The 22,093-nt window shown below is 39.5% G+C and overlaps 1 protein-coding gene across 12 annotated transcripts in view; it reads right to left on the bottom strand.

Annotated features, from left to right (window-relative positions):
• Positions 1–1,635: 1,635 nt before the first annotated feature.
• THNSL1 (threonine synthase like 1) overlaps positions 1,636–22,093 on the bottom strand; it is a 22,733-nt gene continuing 2,275 nt past the window's right edge. For 2 of the 12 annotated variants that reach the window (XM_050320616.1, XM_050320662.1), the window contains exon 3: positions 3,664–22,052. In XM_050320616.1, the coding sequence (XP_050176573.1) occupies positions 19,773–22,052 (2,280 nt within the window). In that variant the 3' untranslated portion in view covers positions 3,664–19,772. Of the gene's footprint in view, positions 3,639–3,663; positions 22,053–22,093 lie in introns of those variants that run through there. The other 10 variants (XM_050320651.1, XM_050320673.1, XR_007629526.1 and 7 more) reach the window with 9 other exon arrangements.

Genomic DNA, 22,093 nt, shown 5'->3' with positions numbered 1-22,093 from the left:
ACATAAAACGGTCACACCTTCAGAAGTAAGATTGGCTCTAGTATAGCATTCAGCAGTAGATTAGGCTTACAGACATAAAGTCCCAGCTGTACTGAAAGGAGAAAGTGATGCTGGCAACTGTTTGACTATCAGTCAGGAAAAGCAATCCCCTCCAGGCCAATGTGGGTATGATGGGTGAAGAGAGTATCTTTGCAGTGATGATATTAATAGCTCATTTGCAAATTTCTACCCAAATCTATTCACTTCAAAAGCTCAGCTTGGGGACCAAGAGAGATATTTTTCAACAAAACATTAGTCTCAATTAACTAAATGTAACCAAGATAAATGAGCTGAAAAAAATCAGCAGCAGATAAAACTGGTGAGGCCATTAAATCTATAAAGGGAAGATGCTGAAACTTGGAAGGCACCCGAACACAATCGTGCAAGTATTCCAAGGCAGGGTCAGAAAGGGATAACGAGGCCCTCCCAGGACGGAGATGCTGAGAGGCCAGACAGTATTGACACAGACAGTCAAACAACAGCGCAGCCCACAGCAAACACTGCGCACTAAGGTGGGAAAGAATTTTAATGAGCAATTTCAGTCTCATACTTGCTATGAAAAAAGGACTTGGCATTGTTCCCACTGACAGTGCCCTCCAGATTAGAGACTAAATCACAGCATCCTCAGGGGAGGATGAAAAGAGATAGCAATGGAGTGTCTTTCATTTTTGCTTTGATCCTGATATACTAACAGTAATGTGTTTATAAGGGCTGCACTGTTAAGCATTATATATTACTGTTAGTATATCAGGAGTAAAAAGAGCAAGCCGAAGAATACAAATAAAATAAAATAAAATAAAATAAAATAAAATAAAATAAAATAAAATAAAATAAAATAAAATAAAATAAAATAAAATAAAATAAAATAAAATAAAATAAAATAAAGAAATGTAGTAGAATAGGACAGACCCACAATAAAGTAATTTTAGCTGATTTTTAGGCATTACCCTAAAGTTTTATGAACACATACAGCAGGTCATGCACTCGTGGGTAAACAGTAGCTTATTCAGTAAATAAGGCCCCTTTAAAAAACTATGTTGTGATGTCTTCAGAAGGACCAACAGCTCAATTCCCCCAGAGGAGGCGGATTTATTTTTTTTTTTTTTGTACAGAAGCAAGTAATAACTTGTGAGATGGAGGAACCGGCATGTACATTGGAGGCAAAAGGAACAAAACGCTCCTTAAGGGCATCAAAAAGCTCAGCTGCCGCCTGCACAATATCTGCAATATGTTATCAGCCCAGGGTAAATGAGTCGGATGCTTCCCCCAGGAGCCATTCCACCCGGGGCGGGCTGGGAGCGGGGCCTGGCAGATGGCTGCTGGGGATGCCTTTCTGCCCGGAAAACTGGGAATGAAAAGAGCGTGCCCTCGAGCGCAGCCGATCTCTCAGTGACACACTCGCGGCTGCTCCGTCCCCAGGCCCGTGGGCCGGAGAGCTCCCACCCGGGCGGTACCAGCACCAGAGCTGCCTTTGCTCTCCCGAGCAGAGCAGAGGCTGCCACGGCCTTCCCGGCCTTGACCCGCTTTAGGCGACGAAAGTATGATGTGGTAAGTCGGCAAAACTGCTGAAAAAGCCTACTATCACCATCGAAAGGCTGAAAGAGAAATGCGCACGTTATTTCCCCAGCTCTGCAGCACGATGTGCCACGTAAGCCCTCCAGGAGAGCAACATTTCCAGTTTTATGAGCGATTGTGCTTCCACGCTATTGTGGGCTCAGCCCCCCTGTGAGAGCAATTCCCCAGCCAAGCTGCGGAGCCAGGGAAGGCCAGTTTGCTTCATCTGTTACTGCCACGGCTTGTTGAAAGGACAGATCCTCTCCCTGCTGCGCCGTTCATTTCCATTTGATCCCGTTCATTATTTCTAACCAGCTTTTTATAAATCAGTGTCCTGCAAGAAACCCCGAAACTGAGCGTGATGGAGACATAGGCATGTACAGTGCTCATATGCAGACAAAGAAATTCCTGTTAAACTGCAGATGGCTCTGTGTGCAACCTCACTGCTGTTCACACGGCTTCAGGCATAGGTCTTCAGCAACCCTGAGCCAGCGCGTGCAACAAGGATCACTTTGAGTGTCACTTGGCATCGAACAGACACATTCATCCTTTCAGACTTTCCTATTGAAATAATCAGCAACTGGAACACTTGAAGGCAACTAAGTTTTTGAAAGAAAAGCTATATGAGCTCTTTGTTCCCCCACAGACTTGGGATTACTGATATTTTTTCTACCTATCTGGAGAGTTTATCATTGTTTTTTGAAAACATAAGATAAATCTTTTACAGAAAAGGTTTTCAAATATTTGGAGTTTTTATTTTTCCCCAGGTAGAGCCAAATACCTTCAGTGTTTTCTACACCAGTGGCTTTCCTCAGGTTTTTCACTTAAAAATCAAAAAGATTGAATTTTGCCTTGGTAGATTATTTCTATTATTTATTGGTGCATTTTCCTATAAACAAGACTGACTGCTTAATGGAAAGTCATCTCCTGTGTTTCTCAAAGTAGAAAGTAGCTGCTGTCCCAGAGGCAGAAATAATTGCTAGAATGGCAATGAATAATTGCTTGGTAACAGCCAGTGCAAGGCTTTGCTTTTCACTGGGAACCTGTTCCCTACACAGAGACTAATTAGCTACCGCCGAAAGGAAAAGGGAGAACTGCAGAGCTGCTGTCTGCTCTCACTCCCAGTGTTTTGCAAGGTGTTTCCTGACACCTCCCAGTCTCTGCCCAGCCATGGCCTGAGTCCAAAGTCCTCCTTAGTGTGTTTGCCCACCTGCTCTATACCCTTCCTCTGTGAAAGGGTTTAAAACCACACTGCATTTTTCCTGTCTCTAGAGAAAAGTAAAATCCTCAAAGCTCAGCTCAGCACGGATGGGTTGTTCCAACTGGGCAAGGGGCTTTTGGTGAAATCAGCAAGTGGTGGGGCTGTATTGCTGTGGAGGCACTGGAGCATCACTTTGGTCACTGCACTTCTAGCAAAATATAAGGGAGAAGTGGATGGGACAGACAGACACATGGCTCCACTTTCTATTTATTCGGCCAACTCCCCAGCTCTCCTCACTAAGGGCTGTCATGCCAGGTTGACTTTGCCTCTGAGACTTTGGGAAATCAAGAGTTTAGATTAAATCTCTCTCTGCTGGATTCTAATACAATGCTCTCTGGGAGAAATAAAGGCCCAGCTCTAAGGGTTATATGGATACACAGATGCTCAGAGTAGGTATTAGGAGGAAATTTCAGCAGTAACTTATCTGTGACAACATAATTAAATACTATATTATAAAGTGTATAAATAGGAAAATTGAGCTAAGGTTGCCTTGGAAGATACGACTTGGATATTTCCTAGTAACTGAATGTTTGACTTTGGAACTGTAGCACTTCTTACCCACATTTTCACGTGCCATATTAGCAGAGAACTTCAGTAGCTTCAGTCACAGGCTTGACAAATATCTCCAGTGACCATGTCCCTTGTTGTCTTTCAGCTTCATTACACACAGCAAGCATGAGGGAGATGGAAAGAGTGAATGAGAATTGTAATTGCTTTGGAAAGCATGATGTTCTGTTCATGTTCATGTTTGGACAGAGTCACTTCTTGGGGTAGCTCTTTTAGCCTGTGTAAAACAATAATGAAAAGGTTAAGAGGGAATGTAATGGATAATTGTTTTAAAGGTAATAAATATATAATTGATTCCAAGCCTGCATTTTGCAGTAATTCAATCTTGCTCCCACTGGACTCTACAACACTTTCGAGATTCACTTGAAATGAATCAGGTTTCAGAGTTTCCACAAAGTAAAATCCAGCACTTTAATAAACTCTTTATTCTGAAATTCCAGAGTCATCTTCAAAGATGCATAGTACTATTACTTCCATTATATAGATGTGGATGCTAATGTTACACAGAATCATCCAGATAGTCAGGTGATGAATAAAACCAGAATAATTCATAGCCTGCCTAAATAAATGAGCTTCAATGAAGCTGCAGATTGTATTTCCAATGGATAACTTATAATTTTTATTATTTACAAGGGAAATTCAGATTCTTCTTACAATCAATTTTTAAACACCGTTTGGAAATTGGATTTCAATTTTTTTTTCCAAAATCAAATATTAAATTATCTATATGCACTGTTAGTATACCTGTTATCGCCTTCCCTAAACCCCCAAATTAGCCCAGGGGCTCTTGGCAGTGCAGATAAACCACTCACTGCAGGGAAGGACCATGGTACGAGGCAGCTGTGGTACTGCAGCAAGGGCAGAGGGTGAAGGAGGCCAGGACAGGATGGGGCAGCCAGCACTCGTAGTTCTGGAAAGCAGGACCCAGCCCTGCACTCACCCTGGGCATGAACCCACCTGCTCCCCATGGCAGGGCAGCAAAATTCCCCAATTTCTGCACTGGGGAGGACGCAATAGTACTGCTGCAGCAACAATCACACAGGTGGCACTTGGCCTCTCCTGGACCTCAAACTCAAGCTTGGCATCTGCAGATTTGCAAAAATCTTTCATGAGTCAGGACTGAATCTTTCCAGTTTTGTCTAAAAGTGTCTGGCAAACACAGAAAGTGCATTCACAGCTTGCATCTTCCAACACAGCCTCCGAGCTACTGTATGCTGGGTCTGTTTTCCATCAGGGCACACCCATACCAGCAGTTTGGTTTTAGGGATCTTCCCAGCCCTCTAACACACTCTCAATGCCCTTGGACAAGTTGTGTATGTGAACAGGCATTTGCTTTGCATCATTATTCTGGGTCCTGTTTCACAGCTGAACATTGTTTGAACTTCTTGTGGCATAAAGGAACCCGGACTCCTTCCTAGAGCACGATGAAGACTTCTAACAGTTACTTTATACTGATGATTTTGTCTCACAGCAGTGAAATTACTTCTCTTCTGTCTGATAATTCAGTGTGTTTCTGTTGGAAATGACGTATTAAACTCAGCAAACTGAAAATTAGCAGTGATTTTCTTTCCTTTTTTTTTTTTTTTTTACTAATAAAATCTACCAGCATTTTCAAAAATACTCTTCTTTTTTCTGTGTCAATCACAAGCCAGAAACTGATCTTGAATTATCGCTGCTTGTAGGAAACTGCCTTAACTTTACAGTCACCAGAACAAAGTGCTTATTTTTGTTATCATGAAAGAAAAACTCACACGTCCTTCAGCCTGCCTGTATTTCAAAGCCCATCTGAAGCAGAGCAGCAGGTGTAGCAGTTTCTCACATTCAGTTGGACACAGTGATGATGAATTGCATATATGCCCCCAGATCTCTGCCCTTCCTCCAAAAGCCAATCTCTCAGATTAGGCTGAACACAAACAGGGCTGCACAGGACCACCTGCTCTCCCTTGTGCAAGATAATATGTTTTCTAAGCCCAGATGTGCCTGGAAATGTACTGAATCCAAGTTCAGAGGAGGCATCTAAGGGCAGTGGGGTATAATGGAGTGGGCCGCAGAGAAAGATAATTTATTTTCCAGTTGATAGACTGCTGTCTCTTTCCAAAATGTATCTTTTGCCTTTTTAGCAAATGCCCCAAAGTAAATGCTACTGTACACCATGCAACAACATTTCTGCCATCAGCTTACAGCAGAGACTGGTTTTTTTAGAGGAGTTTGGGCGGCAGCAGCTGCTACAGAGCAGGAGTTCACGGTATGACTAGAAAGCCTTTTTTTCCTGAGCACCTTCATCTCTTCCTTCTGTATGAAATCCTACTTTTACAGGTTCCTGAGTGATTTGATCAAGTGGGCTGGTTAGTTCATGGGATACACTTTTCCCTCTTTTGTCTATATCTAGTTCACACTTTGTAGCTTTGGAAACGTCTCACCAACATAATTTCTGCTGTAACTTTCACTTATATGCCAAAATGGATGCTCTAACAAAATCAGAGAGAAATCCCATTCCAAATCCGGTCCTCAGATCTGACATTTCAGGGACAGCTAAACTGCCAACCATTTTATATTTGCATCTTCATTTATAAAAAACAAAAACAATCAAACAAAAACCCCTCAACAACAAAAAACCACTATCAACAAATAACAAACTCAAACACCCCCCCCTCCAAATTAAAATGGATGGAACCAATGTACACTTGCAGTCCAGCTTAAATTGTCCAGGTAGTCCCTTTGTGCAATGCCCTTTTGCTTGCTTAACCACCTGGTAGCAGAAATGAGATGAGGAGATTGGTAACAAAAGATATGGTGATGGTAAGAAGGAGACTTACAAAAACATGAGAGACAAGGAAACATACCATCTCGAGTTTGGTCTGAGGAGCTGCAGAGCACATCCCAGATGGCACACTAAACACTCCCAGAACGACTTTATTTCTTTAATCAGAAGGATCTGAAGGCAGCTCAGAGTCTGCCATATATGAAATGTACTGTGCTTATGGAGACAGCTGCTGGCTTTGGCTCTGACAGCAAGAGGGAACCTATGCCAGGGCCCAGCAGCCGTGGTGCCTGCTGTGATTAGAAGCAAAGTTATTTTCACCTGGGTGCCTGTGTAAGCAATAGCGCAAAGCTTCTTGGGTCCTGAGTCCCTACCCCAACCCTGGGTACTCATATCGGGGCTGGGAATGTTGTTCCTCGCCCTTCCAGCCCTGCAGCCAAGCTGGGCATCTGCATGGGAGTCCAGACGGCTGGCTGGTCACTGCAGCACCATCCCAGTGTGGACACTGGGGTCAAGAGAAGTGAGACAACAGCACCACATGCCAAGTGTGCCTTGGGGGTTTGTATGATTCACACGATTTCATGGAGGGAAACGAGCAAAGCAGTAAAAGGTATCAAGAGGCATTTTTGACCAAAGGCTGATCAGAGAAGTGTGTTTCAGATGGATCAGAGGGAGCTGATGAGATGAGGGTCAGTGCAGAAAAAATGCGGAAAAGCATATGAGGTGGTTTCTGTTACTTTTTATTGGTGTTGCAGACTTTAACAAGAAAAGTATTTCAGTCATGTCACAATACCCCAGTACTTCAGTACAAGTCCTCGCAGTTGCAGAGATGCCATCTTCTACATCTCTGATTTCTCCCTCAGGTTTTATAGATTCCATGTCAGTGTTTGTCCCCAGTCCCTGAGACAGTCTTCCCAGCGCAGCACGTTCAGTTCTGCCTGGTTTTACTTTTCTTATCTTACACGGTTTCAGTTTACAGACTCTGAGAGCTCAGCAACAGCCTTCTCAGTGACAGTGAGCCAAGGTCAGGCAACGGTGCTGCACAAAACCAGCCAAGGGCCAAGGCCAGCTGGGGCCCTGGGCTGCAAACCATGCTGTGTTTCTGAGCCTGAGAACGTGATATTCTGTGCACACAATAAACTGAGATACATATACAGTCTGCATGCATGTACATTATAGATACATGTGCATATACACAAATTCTTTCACATTTTCTGTCTCTCAGAACACACAATAAACTGAACAACATGTCCTGGGAGCCTTCACAGTCAGGAAGAAGTCATATAGCTTCAGATAAACAGACTGCTAAACTATAAATGCCCATCCCACATTAAATACAATTTTTGAGGTTTAAATAAAATTTTCAGTGCTTTCCTATTCCTTTAGATCAGAATTATTGCTGGACAAAAAGTAGAACCACCCCTCTCAGCTCCCCCTAGAAAGCCATTTCCCTGCTACCTAGCCTCCCTGCAGCAGGAATTTACACAAATCTCTCAAGAAAAACACAACTCTGCTTTTATAGTAAGATTTTAAGGCTAGAAATAGCATGTTTTAGTCATGACCACGTTTAAAGGAACAGAATTTCAGTCTCAGGCATTAATTCAGAGGCATTTGGCACAGAATTGTGTCCAGCTTTTCACTATTCACTGGATCTGACTTTTGCTACTGCTGTCCTCCTATTTATTACTTTCTATATATCAAAGTCTGATTTTAAAAATAGCTCTTAATTTTTGTGTCATTCCATCATGAATTTGGAAGAAAACCCCAACAACCCCTAATCAATCTGAAACGTTGCAAAAATCACCACTTTCAAGCTTTATGGAAAAGATATCAACTTATCAAGTATCTGCATGCTCATACACATGCACCTCTTCTCCTCTTAGGTCAAGTTATAATAACAGAATAATGTCTCCTGGTTTTCTGATCCACTGGAAATTGTTGCATACATACACTTTTCCTTCTGTTCAGAACTCTTGACAGTTTGTAAAATCCTGCTGTCAGAATTAGAGTGACAACACACTGTCACAACACAGAATGACAACACAGTTCACAGAACTTAAGTCTGAACATTTCAGAGGGTACCTGAGGCCAAAAGGGAAATAAAACTCTCGATTTGCAGTCCAAGTATCAGCCTGGAAGAAAATTAATTACATTAACTACAAAATTATTATTACAAGATTATTTTTTCTAAATTTTATGATTCTGGTATTTTGAATTGTAATATAGAGTTAAATTTATCCTACAAAGACTGATTTTAAATTATCCCGTAAAAAGGCTTAGAGAATTAAAAAATAGTTATGCTAAAATGACTTCATGATAATGGGTGACGGTGAAGAATTTGAGTGCATTACAGAGACATCTGCTTTGCAAAACAAAAAAAATTACCAAGGTGGTCTCAATGACACTCCAAATGTTGCTTAATTCTTCTGTCTGTCCTCTAAAACCAGATCTACAAACAGCATCATCACTAACAACATCTATTACAGCTACCAAAAAAAGAAAAAAGGTAAGGCAGCATACAGAAGGGAATTTAGGAACACAGGACTGGGAAATTGTTTCTTGGGAATTGGAGACAAATGTATCATAGAATTGCTTTCATAAGTTGATCAAAATACATCCTAAATTAAAGTGACAGGAAACTCATTGGGGAGGTAGAAGGAACAATGGAGGTTAAAGAGACCAATTTTTGTCTTTTTGGTGCTTACCCACACAGCCACAGCAGCCATAAGGCACAGTAACTCATCAGTTGCTCAGCTGCACAATTACTTTTAAGTTGTTCCATTTATATGTAATTTGATTTATGAAACAGATCATGCATTAATACAAGGAAAAAGATCTCATCACTGAAAATGATTCTTCTGCTGGCCCTGAACTGACTGAAGAGCCACCACCTTGGGAGGTGGGAGACTCACTCTTCACCCTAGGGCTTAGCACAAGCAGCTAAGTGCTCACAGAAGGCAAACTTTATTTTGGACAGATTTAAAAAGTAAAGTAATTTATATTTCTTTATTTCCCCCATCAGCTGTCAGCTGTGCCTTGCAGAAATGAGTAACAATTTGTGGTATTGGGCACTACAGAGATCTTAGTAGTTTGTGAAGTAGTTTTCAACTGGCTTTTATACTGGTTTTTCACAGCATTGGAAAGTTCACTTTGCACTTGGTATCTTCCAGCTCAGCTTTGCCTCTGCATTTGAACAGGGGTTGACCGGGTATTAGCTTTGATTTGCCTTTAGTAAAGTAATTCTGGTGTCAGGCCATAGTAACATAGTGGATATCTGTGTCTGTTTTGCATTCAGATGCCTCTCAGAAGGAAGGTATATAACTTATAACTATTTCTTTTTACAACAAATGCATTTTACAAATGCATAAGAAAGTATGAGCTTTACCATCAGTGACCCAGGAGCACAAGGAACAAAGATTCTGGCAGTTCAGGTGCTGCACAATTTTAAAACGTAACATCTTTTTGTGAAGGAAATGAGGGCTGTTTTTCAGTAATCATCAATCTTCAGCATCTAATATAAATTCAGAGAACCCAGCTTATTCTTTTGATAATAGACCAAGTGAAATCATATTTGGAAGCATATGAAATATTTAAGTATCTGATGATTTTCTAAAATGTGTAGTTCTAGATTTCTGAGACTGAGGAAGTGAAAGGCAGAGAGAAAGAGATTATGTTACTAACTTGGGGAAGCAAACTCCCATGTTGCACAATAGCCCTTTGTATCCCACCAATTAAAAACCCTCATGAAAGTACTTTAAAAATCTAACTTATTTTCAATTGGCAAACCTGGTCGTCTATTGAAGGTAAACAACTCATTTCCTTTTGAGTACAATTATTCCAGAAAAGTCTTTCATCAAAAAACATAATCCACAGTGATAAATCACTTAGAGCAATAAAATCACTTGCATGAACAAACACAGCTTCTGTCAGTAATTGTGCTTCTTTGCCCTAGGCATAAGTTTGTTACAGATGGGAAGTGATAATACTCGTGGTTACAGTTCCCAGTATCATTTTCCTTTCCCAGTTCACACTTACTCATACCTATGCCTACCCAGCAGCAGTTACATAAAATGCAATTCCCAACATTTATAACCCACCTCTTGCAAACAATAAACCACATCAAATTAGCCCCTGATGTGCTTTGTACTAACAAAGTAATTTGCAGATCCATCATAAAGTATCAGGACTATTATTTGTCTACAGTCAGTATGGCCATATTTTTCTGACAGCGTTACCTGCAAGCCCTTGGTTATATGAACTCTTAGTCACTGTCATATAACTCAGGCAAAAGGACAAATTCAGTGCAATCTTTCCCAACTCCTGGGAGTTGGAGTACATATCCATCTGATCCAACATCCTGAGATGTCCCAGAAGCAACACAAGCAATGCTCAACACCACTGATTTCTACTGGTGGTGTCCATTGCACCCTACACATTATGGCTTTTTGGGGGACCCTGCACCCTGTCATTACCTTGACTAACCTGTTCACTTGTTTAGTGGTGTATAGTTCTGTTTACAGACTATCCTTCACTTTAAGCCCTTTCCACATGGCAGTCATCAGAGCAGAGAATGTTTCTTTCCTCAGTACATTTGTTTTTCCTATTTTTAAACCTCCTCCCTAGGACAGGCTCCTTGCTCTTCTCAGAGTAACCTTGCCCTCATCTACTCACCTAGTGCTATGCCTAACTACTACAAAGAGAATTCAAGGTGTAACTTGAAAAGTAACAGCCAGAAATTATTTACTTCCTCATCAACATTCTTAATTATTATATATAACTTTCTTTGTCCAGACATTTCGGCATCCTTGAAATAGACATTTTCATCACATTTCTTTAAGATTTGCAGCATGTGGGAGATGTTCAGGCCCTCAAATTTTACTGGTAGTCAACATAAGATGATACTAACTCAGAAGTTTGTCTCTGCAGTCCTTGTGCCAGATTCATCCAGCAGGTAGGTTCTACCTGCCTGATCATTCTAAAAGTGGGGTTTTTCGACTGACAATTGTTGTCAGTGAACAAGACTTCATATTCTCCTTTGCATAGCCATCTTTGAGAGATGAGAGAGGTATAATAGCATGTTAGGAAAAAGAACATCTGCTTAATGTCAAAGTAGTACCCTGTCACTCAGCAAAGACTGTCATTAGTGTCAGCAGTGGATGTAGCTGCTACTCCGCCCTCTCAGCTGTATTAAATGATAAGAAGCAAAACCAGAGGGCTGAGGCATCAGTGGGGGGCAGCACATGGACCAGAAGGATTAACAGGAAATGTACACATGCATTAGAAAAGACACCACAGAATTTTTGCTACTACAAAACAATAAGTCAAACAAACAAATAAACAACTACTCTATTGTATTCCTTTCTGTTGGCTTGAAATAAATTTTAAAAAAAATAAATCCACAGTTTACACTGGACTCCACTTTAAGCATAAACTTAAGGTTATGCCTTTTTTTCCAAACAAAATGCAACTAGGGCACTAGCTAAAATGGAAACAGAAATGATTACTTAGCTCAGGTCTGATCTAACAAAGTCAGCAAAAGAAGCAAAAGTAAGATCAGGACCTTACCCATGGGGGAGAAAAGCATAATACGCATGTCCCTGTTAAATAAAACCTAGTACACTTGTATCAGTTTAGCAGGTTGTATTATACTCCCTTCGTGCTTCTATAAAAAGAATAACAAGCAATGTATTCTTTTTATACATATATATAGCATAAAAATATTACAATCAAGTGAAAAAGATATAAAGCCAGAAAGAAAGCAGGGCTGCCTGTGGGCTCAGTGACCAGCCTGGATGATAGGCATCTGAAAATACGCTTCTTGGTGATTGTAACATTAAGCTATGAAAAATTCTTCCCTGTGAATACTGTTATCCGCTCTTCTTTAACCCAGCACTCACTACAAGGTGCCTCATTACCAAAACCCCAAACACTGGGGTTTTGCATACAGATCCATGCTATTATTTGTGCTCTGGATTTAAATAACAGATTTTTTAATTTTTATATTCTTTTATTAAAGCAAAATCGATTCCGAATTTAAAGTTGGAAAGTGTCCATAGGAGCATGTGATGCCATGAATTAACATGCTGTTTTGCTGACCTGGAACCATCACATAGTTCTGGGTACTTCACATATCAATGAGTATTAAACTATCATTAAGGTTAATGACTTACTGTTAATTACATTTTATAAAAATTAAAACATAAAAATCTCATATAACATTACAAATGCTCATGACTGCCTTTCACTTAGAGCTCTTCAAAAACTGCAAGAAATTACCATGTCTCGTAAACTCCTGTTAGGAATGCCACCTTGTGGATAAAAGCTGTATGGACCAACGATTCCAGGTAAGCTTCACTAAAATTTTTACTTGCAAAAAATACCCGTTTTGCAGAAATGAGCTATTCACGTGTGACCTTTCAGAACTGTAAAGAATTCTTTTATTAACTATTCTGGTTGAAAATGACTGTGAATATGGCTTTCCTGTCCTCATCTGTATAAAATGCTAATTAATTATGCAGGAAGCACCAGTTTCATTAGAGATGGGATGCATTTATTAGCATTTTAAACAGAATCAGATCGCCACATGTACTTAGTAAAAAAGTCCACAAAATAATTACTCTATTTATTTATAATTTAGTGAATTATTCTAAAATGTAGGGAAAATACATTTTTCTCAAAATATGTTGCTAGAGCAGAACCCTATGAGCACACTTTAACTTCTCTAAGCTTTATGGAGCATCTTTGGTTGGAATGTAAAAGGTCGAGTTTAACTATAAAAAGGAAACATTGGATTTTTCATTTTGTCTTACATAGATCCTATTATGAGCTGAAAATGAATTGAAAATAGCCATTGTATTGCAACTTGCTTGTGAAAGCCCAGAAAAATGCCAAGTAAACAAGAATGGAAAGAAGGTGTCCAAGAGTATCTAATAAAACCTTAAAAGATCTCTAACTTTTAAACGCTTGGAAAAATAAATAATAATTAGCTACCTTCAATAAAGCTGACATTTACACAGGCACTTTCCTTCTGTGTCTGTTCACCTCATTTTCATAATGAAAGTATATACAGCCCAAACCATCACAGAACGTATTGTATAATGAAATTTAAAACTAATGAGCCATATCCTAATAGCCATGAGTCAAGTCAGAGTGTGCATTAGTAGTCCATTTGCAATTCTCTAGAGACAGAAAGAACAAGGCTAAACATATCCAGTAGCCTATTTAGAGCACAACTTGCTCTGTGTACTGATCACACTACAGCAGAACTGAAATGAGTTCACAATCTCTGGCTCTCAAACCTCTGTGAAATTCTGTCAGCAGACAAGTTACTCCTAGGGCAGCCAAATATGACTTGTGATTATTTGCTTTGACCTGTTGTGTAACAAGGATGTGATTTGTCTGAATTGGTCGTGTTTCTATCAAATCACATTTTTTCAGAAAATCATCTAACGTGTCCAGACAGGGAAGTCTTTACCTTTCTGTTATGTACCTTTATCCCTTCTTGTAACATGTCCAACTTCTACTTAGAATTGCTGGATCACTCTTTCACTACTAGATGGAACAGTTCCTTATTATATTTTTTTATCTCCCAAGACGGTTTGTCTAGGGTAATTCTTTCACTAAACTAAGCAAATTCTGTTTGTTGAGACTCTCATGCCAGTGCTTTTTTTTAATCCTTCTATTGCTCTCATGGCTTTTTATGTCCAACTTCCCAGCACTACTGAAAATTATGACTCCTGGAACTGGGCATAGCATTCTTCCAAAAGGATGTACCAGAGTCAAATACAGTCAGCAATATTACATCCCTGACAGTATTCCCATTTCTAAACCTCAGGATCTCACCAACCCTTTTGGCTGCAAGGCATGCTGAAAATTCATGTTCACTTGAGAATGGTACACCATCTTCACACACCGTTCAAAGTCAGCATTTCCTACCACAAATTGTTCCACTTGCTAAATATGTTCTCAAACCTCTATGCTGGTAGAAACACCGGTCCGTTTTAGCCCACAGTGAAATGCAAGTTGCTTACAGCTCCCAACCAAGCAATTAATCTTACTATCTTTAAGTAGTTCCTTAGTATTTAAATTTTGTGTAGATTTTTTACTTTTACTTTATTTCCTCCTGTGTTCTTAACAAACTCATGCTCAAGAGCCAAATCCTATGTGAACTCATATAACAAATCTGTTCAGTGTTTCCTTTCCAGTTTGACTCAATTACTGTCATGATGAATTTTATATTTGGGGGTGATACCCTGCATGTTTCTATAGCAATAACTTAGTTAAAATAAAATAAAATACTTGAAAATCTAAGTATATTCCAAATATGAGTGATGAAATATCTAAATAAAATGCTAGAGTAACAATTCTGGTGCTAAGTAACTGATTTTGTGAAGATTTTGTTGAGATACACTTTTTATGAAAAATGTGGTCCTATGTTGCACAGGGAAAACACTGTGGATGCTCTACTAGGTTAAATTTTATAAGACTACATACATAAGAGAGTAAATCAGTTGTTTTCTTAAATCAGCTGAGCAATTTTCCTATGCTGTCAAGAAAGAGACCAGAGAGCATCTTAAACAGTTATCAGGGAATAAAGTCTTCTTGAGTAAAAGGAACAAAGAGCTCAGATCTACATCCACAATGGGAGACCTGCAAAAGTTTTAGTTAAGTTGGAGAGCAAGACCAAGACTGCTGTCTTTTAGATTGCTACATTCTGAAAAATTCTGAATCAACAGCTTCCCATTTCTAATAAGCATGCTGTGTACATTTATAACTCCTGTGGAAAAACACAGTAACATCTGAATCCTCCTTAAGCTGCTAATACATGTTCAGAATCAACTGGCCATTCCCTTTAATTCACTGACATTACCTACTCATTGCTGTTTCAGCTATTCAAGTGATTTTTAAGCCCATGATCCTGAAATAATATTCCAAGTGAATGAAGGTTGCTCCACAACTGTTAAAACAACCATCTCATGTCTCCACTGAACTAAGTGGGAATAAGAAAGATTAAACACTCAGAGATTTCCTTTTCCATATTAATTCCTCAAAATACAGTAGGCTTTCCATGCAGCACCAGGCAAGTCTGTGTGCAACATAAACAGAGTGTTTAGACATTTGCTATTTTGGATGTGGGATTCTTTTCTATACATACTTTCCTTCCAGAATGATGCAAATTATCTCACTAACCACCTCAGTCTCAGCAAAGTGAATTACTAGATTAACAGTTACTATACATCCAGCTTCCAAGAAAACACAGGATGGAACACATCTTTCAACATTTAAGAATATCAAACTCTAAACCTCACTCCTTTTAGTGGATTTCCTTTATATCAGATTGATAATGATTTACAAACATATTTACAAAGAAAGTGCTACAGTGTGGATCCTGAAGTTTTATTTGGAAAGAAATATGGCAGATACAAATGAGTAATGCATATTTCAGGAAAGCCAAACATGATATACTTAATAGCATTGTGTGTTCTTGATGTCCTTGAAGAGCAAACTTGACAGCATAAAAACCAAGAATCTTCCCTGTAGAGTTCCGCCACCTAAAATATTCCATTGCCTCAAAAACATATATGGCAATTATTTTTAATTGTAAGATACTAAGAAATCAGAAATAAATTCTCAAGTTGTCCCTATGTGCTCTATTCACCCTTTACCTCACATCACTCTTTGTCACCCCAAGAAGGGCTGTGACTAAAAGCAAGTAATGAGCAGCTGGTACACGTGTAAACAAAACAGTATTTTCCATATAAACATTCCTGTAATAAAAAGTGTAAGTATAGACATTACATTTGTCCTTACATTTGTTACATTCATCCTTACGGTTTTTCAGGTAGTAGCAAGTGTTCAGCAAACATTTTATCTATACAGATGAATAACAGCTTAACTAAAGCTATGCTTTTACTCCAGGTCAACAAAGCTAGTGCAAATGTGTATCTAGTGGAAATGTGTATCTATGCACACACACTCTCTGTCAACCTGGCTTTTATTGATTGAGACTGCAACATCCTATTGCTAGACAAACAAGACCAAACTGTGTATCCTGCAAGCCTAAATGGTTTAAGGAATTCTCCTAACCAGCACCATATAGATTTGCCCTTGTGTATCATTGGCACACCATTTTTGCCTTAATAGAAAATACCACATGACAACATTCAGTGTGCACAATGTCTGCACACTGAACACACAAGGCAAAAAAAGATCACTTGTGTCCTGTCTTTAATGCCTTTTGAATATTTCATAATACTGATAGTGGGGGGGGAAAAAAAGACAGTAACAGTAGCACAATGTTTGTTGAATCACAGTATATTGTTAGCACTAAGAAAATCCAGGCTGGGAAGACAAGAGGGTTGCTTCCTTCTCTATCCCATGTCTCCACAGCCAGCTACACTGAGTATACTGGAAATTTTTTCTCTTTTATTTCTCCAGGCCCAAAAGAACAAGGCAAGCCAGGAGATTGTACATGACAGCTGCCAGAACACAGCATCAGCACCAGGTCACAAATACTGTGCACATCCAGGATCACAACACTACTGCAGCATTTTATAGAGCCCATTACAAGGATCCACAAGCAGATGTAGTGCACAAAAATAGCTCACTGAAAGTCCAAAAATTAATTATTTAGACATTCGGAGAAATGTATTAATACCTTATGTGCTCTTTAACCACTGCCTTTAAAGACCTTAAGTCCATGCTGAAAACCCTTAACTAGGTACAACTGCTCATTTTTTTTACTTATTAAATTTGTGTCAATTGCTATAATAGTTCATGCGGTAGGAAAACAGCAACTGGAAATTTTACTAATACTTTCTACTTCAAGCTTGAGTTACTGCCATAAACTTTGAAATACTGATTGAGTCATGCCAAAATAAATCCCCCGTTAGTTTAGTTGTGACTGGTTTATCTAGCAGTGAGTTATCTCAGGGTAGGATGTTGGCTTCTACTCTAATCTTCTTAGAATCTCAGCTTTCTCTTTCAGGTACTTTCCATGAAGAAACAAGCTCTTCTTTGAAGATATTTCTTCAAAGTATTGTAACTGTGTGACAAATTGACCCGTGATGTCAAATTGCATTAAGCCCCATGAACCAGTTACTGCACGATTTCCACTGAGTCCTGAAGCTGAACCCAATCCCTGTTCCAGTAATTCAATCCAGGCAGTTGGGTTTGTTTGGGTTTGGATTTGTTTGGGTTTTTTAACATTTAGAATTCTGGTCTTATACTGAGCACATCCAGAGAAAGCAGTACATTTTTTTTCCACTTGGAACTACTGTAAGAATCAGGCTTAAACATAGAGAAATACAAGGTGGATGTGCACTTATCACCAGCACAAGCAATGCTTCTTTTTCGGCAATATGCTTATGCAATTCTTTCTTACCGAACTTGGATTAAAAAAAAACCAAAACACATATTTATGGTCTTTCCAATGTTGTGTCTGGAAAATGACAATTCCCCTGTCACATGAGGAAACTGCATGAGTCAGGTCTTTTCACCCTGGAGAAGGTTCAGGGGCCACATCATCAGCTTTCCAGTATTTCAGTGGTGGCTAGAAAGAGGACAGAGGTTCTCTCTTCAGGAGACACATGGAGACAAAGAGGAAGTTGCACCAGGAGAAGTTTCATCTTGATATAAGAAAAAAATTTTTCCCAGTGAGGACACTCAATCAGTGGAACAACCTCCATAGGGATGTGGAAGAGCCCCATTGCAGGAGGTTTTTAAGACGTGCCTGGGCAGGGTGCTAGATAATCTCATCTAGGCTCCCTTTGCCACAAAAGGTTGGACTGGGTGATGTTTTGAGGTCCCTTCCAACTTGGGATGCTCACGATTCTGTGAAAACAAAAACTTCTTTTTCAAAGTTATTGCAGAAATAGTGAACAAGGATTGAGCTGAGAAAAGAAATACAAAGGTTCTAAAAAGGTATCCAAGAATGGCATAATCTAGAAAGCTATTTTGTTACACCTATGTTATCAGCTACATTTAATTATACTGTATAATGCACCCACTGTGGCAAAGTGCTTGAGTCTTTTACTTTAGGCTGGAAGAATTCTTTAAACAACAATTCTTTAAAATAGTTTACTAGGTGGTGTCTTCTTCGCCTCTAATGTGGCAAGCAGACACACAGAGGAAGCTGTCAGATATGACAACAGTTCAAAGCCCCAGGTGAATCTTGACATCTAGGAAATGTTGCATATCAAAGAGGCAAAAATGTTATCAATTACCGGATTATTTGAATCTTGGTGGGAAAGTCAACCTCTCATCTGATGATGGGCAGCTCTTTACCTGTAAAGAGCCATTTGCATGCCACTCAAAACTAGCCATTACATCATTTCACCGTTTATCTTAGTGTGAAATGTAGTTAATTTTATGTCATTGCCAAATATACCTCCAGGTACCAGAATACATTTCTCCATAACCACATGATCTCCTAGGACAACCTACTCAATCTTTTTTCTTCAGAAAAAAAACAATAAAGAGCCTATCATTAGCAAAAGCACATAGATCTATTTTAGGTTACATAATGAATACCTCTGATGCTATCACACTGGAATTCATCCTTCACTTTCCTTGATGAGATGCCAAGCAATTTGGGAAGCTTCTTTCTTACACTAATTCATGCAAAGCGAGAACAGAATAGAACATCAAGGACGCTTAACTTAAGAAAACAGGAAAACAGAAGTAATTAGAACAAGAAAGCTCTATGATGTCAAAGATTAAACTTATAATGCAAAAAAATAAATGTAAAGAAAAGGCAAAGTCTGGTTCTTATTTAAGAAGACTACTGCTACTATTAGCAGATTCTTCTATGGGATTAAAAAAAAGTTCTAAAGTTGAAAGTTCAAGCAGAAAACATACAGGAGAAAGACCACAACGCACTGGAGGAAGAGTTACATCTCAAATATATTAAAAATATTGAATCAAGTATTCTGTTCTACACAGGAAAATATCTGGGAGAAAAAAGTCTGAAAAACAAAAAGACCAGATTTTTTGTACATAAACACTGGCCTCATGATACATAAAAAAAAATTATACAAAAAGATACCACAAAGTTCAGTGGTTCCTCAGTGGTTCAGGGATTAACAATACAAGTACACTTCAATCTTTGTAGTGAAATCCATTCTCATTAGCAACATATGAACACTATTATAGTATCTTATTCTGTTCCAGTGCCCTAAGTGAAATGAGTTAAAAGTTTAATTAATCACCCACAGACCAAAGGATCACATAATTGCTGCAACAAAACCAGAGCTATTAGTTTCAGAAAGGTCAGACTTGATTATCTGTCTCCTTCAGGCTTCTGAAGGAGACAGCACTGCCAAGGACAGCTGGGAGTGCTGACATCTCTACTGTGTCTGACCTGCAAAAAGGTAGTCCAGTCTTTTACATTCTCAATTCACAACCTTTCACCACCACTAGAAATCTCACACATGTTACTTACAAATTCTGTTGAAAGCTTGACAACTGAGTATAAAACTGTGGATGTTGTGCTGTGGACTGGACACAGCCCAGGTGAATGATGGCTTTAGTAAAACATGCTGCTTGTTAAGACAGTATTGCAATTCACACTGGGGACATTGGATCAGTTGCTCAAAAAACTTTCATGAAATGATTTTGGATTAGGGTTTCTATGTGGTGCATCAGCACACTCATATCGGCAGCACAGACCTGGTGATCCCCATTCCCTGTCTTTTTCAGGGTCTCTAACAGGCCCCAGTGGATTGGAGGCAGAGCGCTGTAAGAACTCAGTAAGTGAAGCTGACTTAATGGATTCTGGTTTATTTCTGCAATCCTCAAGGCCCTTAAGATAGCAGGTGCAAACTTAGAATAATGAGCTGTAGATGAAATAATAATTGGGCAAGTTCTATCTTGCAATCGATCTGCAACTACTTTAGCAACAGCTGTGTGTGTATCCAAAATATATCCTGTAGTACTGTACACAGAGTGAATGGCAGCTAGACAGTCCTCCTCAGAGCACCAGCCAGCCACTAAGTCCTGCTGAAGCTTTTCAAGTAGATCTTTCCTTAGCTGGAAGTGGCCCTGATCTTCCAGCTGGTTAAATAATTGTGTTACCAGTTGTCCATCTTCATTAGCAATCAGGTGCAAGTATCGTTCAAGATTGGAGGACTTCAAAATATCTACTGCTGATGAAAAAGTGGAAATTAATTTTCTTCCCCTCAAATCATAAACACCTGTTCTTATGAAGTCCGTCAAAACATTGTTTTCATTGGAAGCACAAATACATTTTCTGATAGGAATTCCCATCATTTTAGCATAGAAAGCCGCTAATATGTTGCCAAAGTTTCCTGTAGGAATGCAAATATCCACAGGGGTACCAAAAGGAGTAACACCTTGATGAACAAGATCAAGGTATGCAGAAGCATGATAAACTATCTGAGGAAGCAGTCGTGCCCAGTTTATGGAGTTTGCTGCAGCTAAAGCAGTTCCATATTCTACTGTAAGAAAGCCAGTAAAATCAGAATTAGTAAAGATTTGCTTTATAGCTGTCTGGCAAAAATCAAAGTCAGATTTGACACCCACTGACCATGCATTTTCTTTCTGACAGCCAATCATCTGTGATTTTTGAATCGGGCTTACTCCATCCTCAGGAAAAAAATTCATCACAGCAATTCTCTGTTTGTCAGTGTCATGGAGACGACTAAAGCCATCTAGGACAGCACTCCCTGTGTCCCCAGAAGTAGCTACCAGAATCAAGTAATTGCAGCTTCTGGGAATGCAGGAGGCAAATAAATGTGGCATCAACTGTAATGCAAAATCTTTAAATGATGCTGTTGGTCCATGAAATAACTCCAGAAGAAACTGATTGCCTGCCAAATGCCTAACTGGGGCAACTTTAGAACAACTGAAGTTTTCTCCATAAGCAGTTCCAATAATTTCTGCCAGCTTAGAAGCAGGAATATCAGTAGGATGTATGCATCTTTCTAGTATGACCTCAGCTCTTTCAACGTACGTTGCTTCTATTAGACCTTGCCATTCTCCAGCAGTGAATTTTGGAAGTCGTCTCTCAGGAACAAAGAGTCCTCCATCAGGGGCTAAGCCCTGAATAACAACGTCACTGAAATACTTATGAGAGTCTTTTTCCATACTCCTTCCAGACCTACTAGACCGAGTTGAAATGAAGGTTTCCAGTTCCGAGTCTTGGTATCTCTTCACAGCATCAAGTACCTTTTCTGCTACAACTTCTGCCGCAACATCCTCTCCACAAAAAACACGGATGTCGTGCCACCTTTTGTAAAATGGCTTCCTAAACTGAAGTATGTCCTTGAGGGAATTACCAGCAGACAGGCCCATGATGCGATCCACTGCCATTGATTTCAGCCTGCTCATAATGACTGTTGTGGGCACATCCAGATACACAACTATTCCATTTTTCTTCACGTGCTGCATGCCAGCAGCATGCATTGGATTGGACCCACTAAGGGAAATGACACTTCCAGATGCTGAAAAATTCAACAGGGCTTTCCCTTCCTCCTCTAGAAATTCTTCATAACCAACATTCTGCAGTTTTTCTGACACACTCATATTCCACGTTGTTTCAAGGACATCATCATCTATGTCTATGACAGGGCAATCTAGTTTCTGGCCTACTATTCTCCCAATTGTTGTTTTCCCAGCACCCGGAGGTCCCATCAAGATAATATTTTTGTTTCCAAGAAGAGAATGGCTTGAGAACCACGACTTCCATATCTGTGCCAATGCAACAGGTCTTGAAAGCATCAGTTTTAAATGCATGCTAGAAAGACTGTTTTGGGTTATTAGTCTCAAAGGCCGATACTGAAAAACATGAAACATCTTCTGTTGATTTATTGTGGGGGTTTTTCCAAGGCAACTTGACAATCCACTTAACTGCTTCAGAAAAAACAAAAACAGACAAAAAACCAGTAACCAGT

The sequence above is a fragment of the Myiozetetes cayanensis genome, unplaced genomic scaffold (assembly GCF_022539395.1).
Source record: "Myiozetetes cayanensis isolate MyiCay16 unplaced genomic scaffold, myiCay2020 scf1, whole genome shotgun sequence".
Classification (NCBI taxonomy): Eukaryota; Metazoa; Chordata; class Aves; order Passeriformes; family Tyrannidae; genus Myiozetetes; species Myiozetetes cayanensis.
The sequence above is the reverse complement of the archived record's forward strand: the minus strand, read 5'-3'. Positions and strand labels throughout refer to the sequence as shown.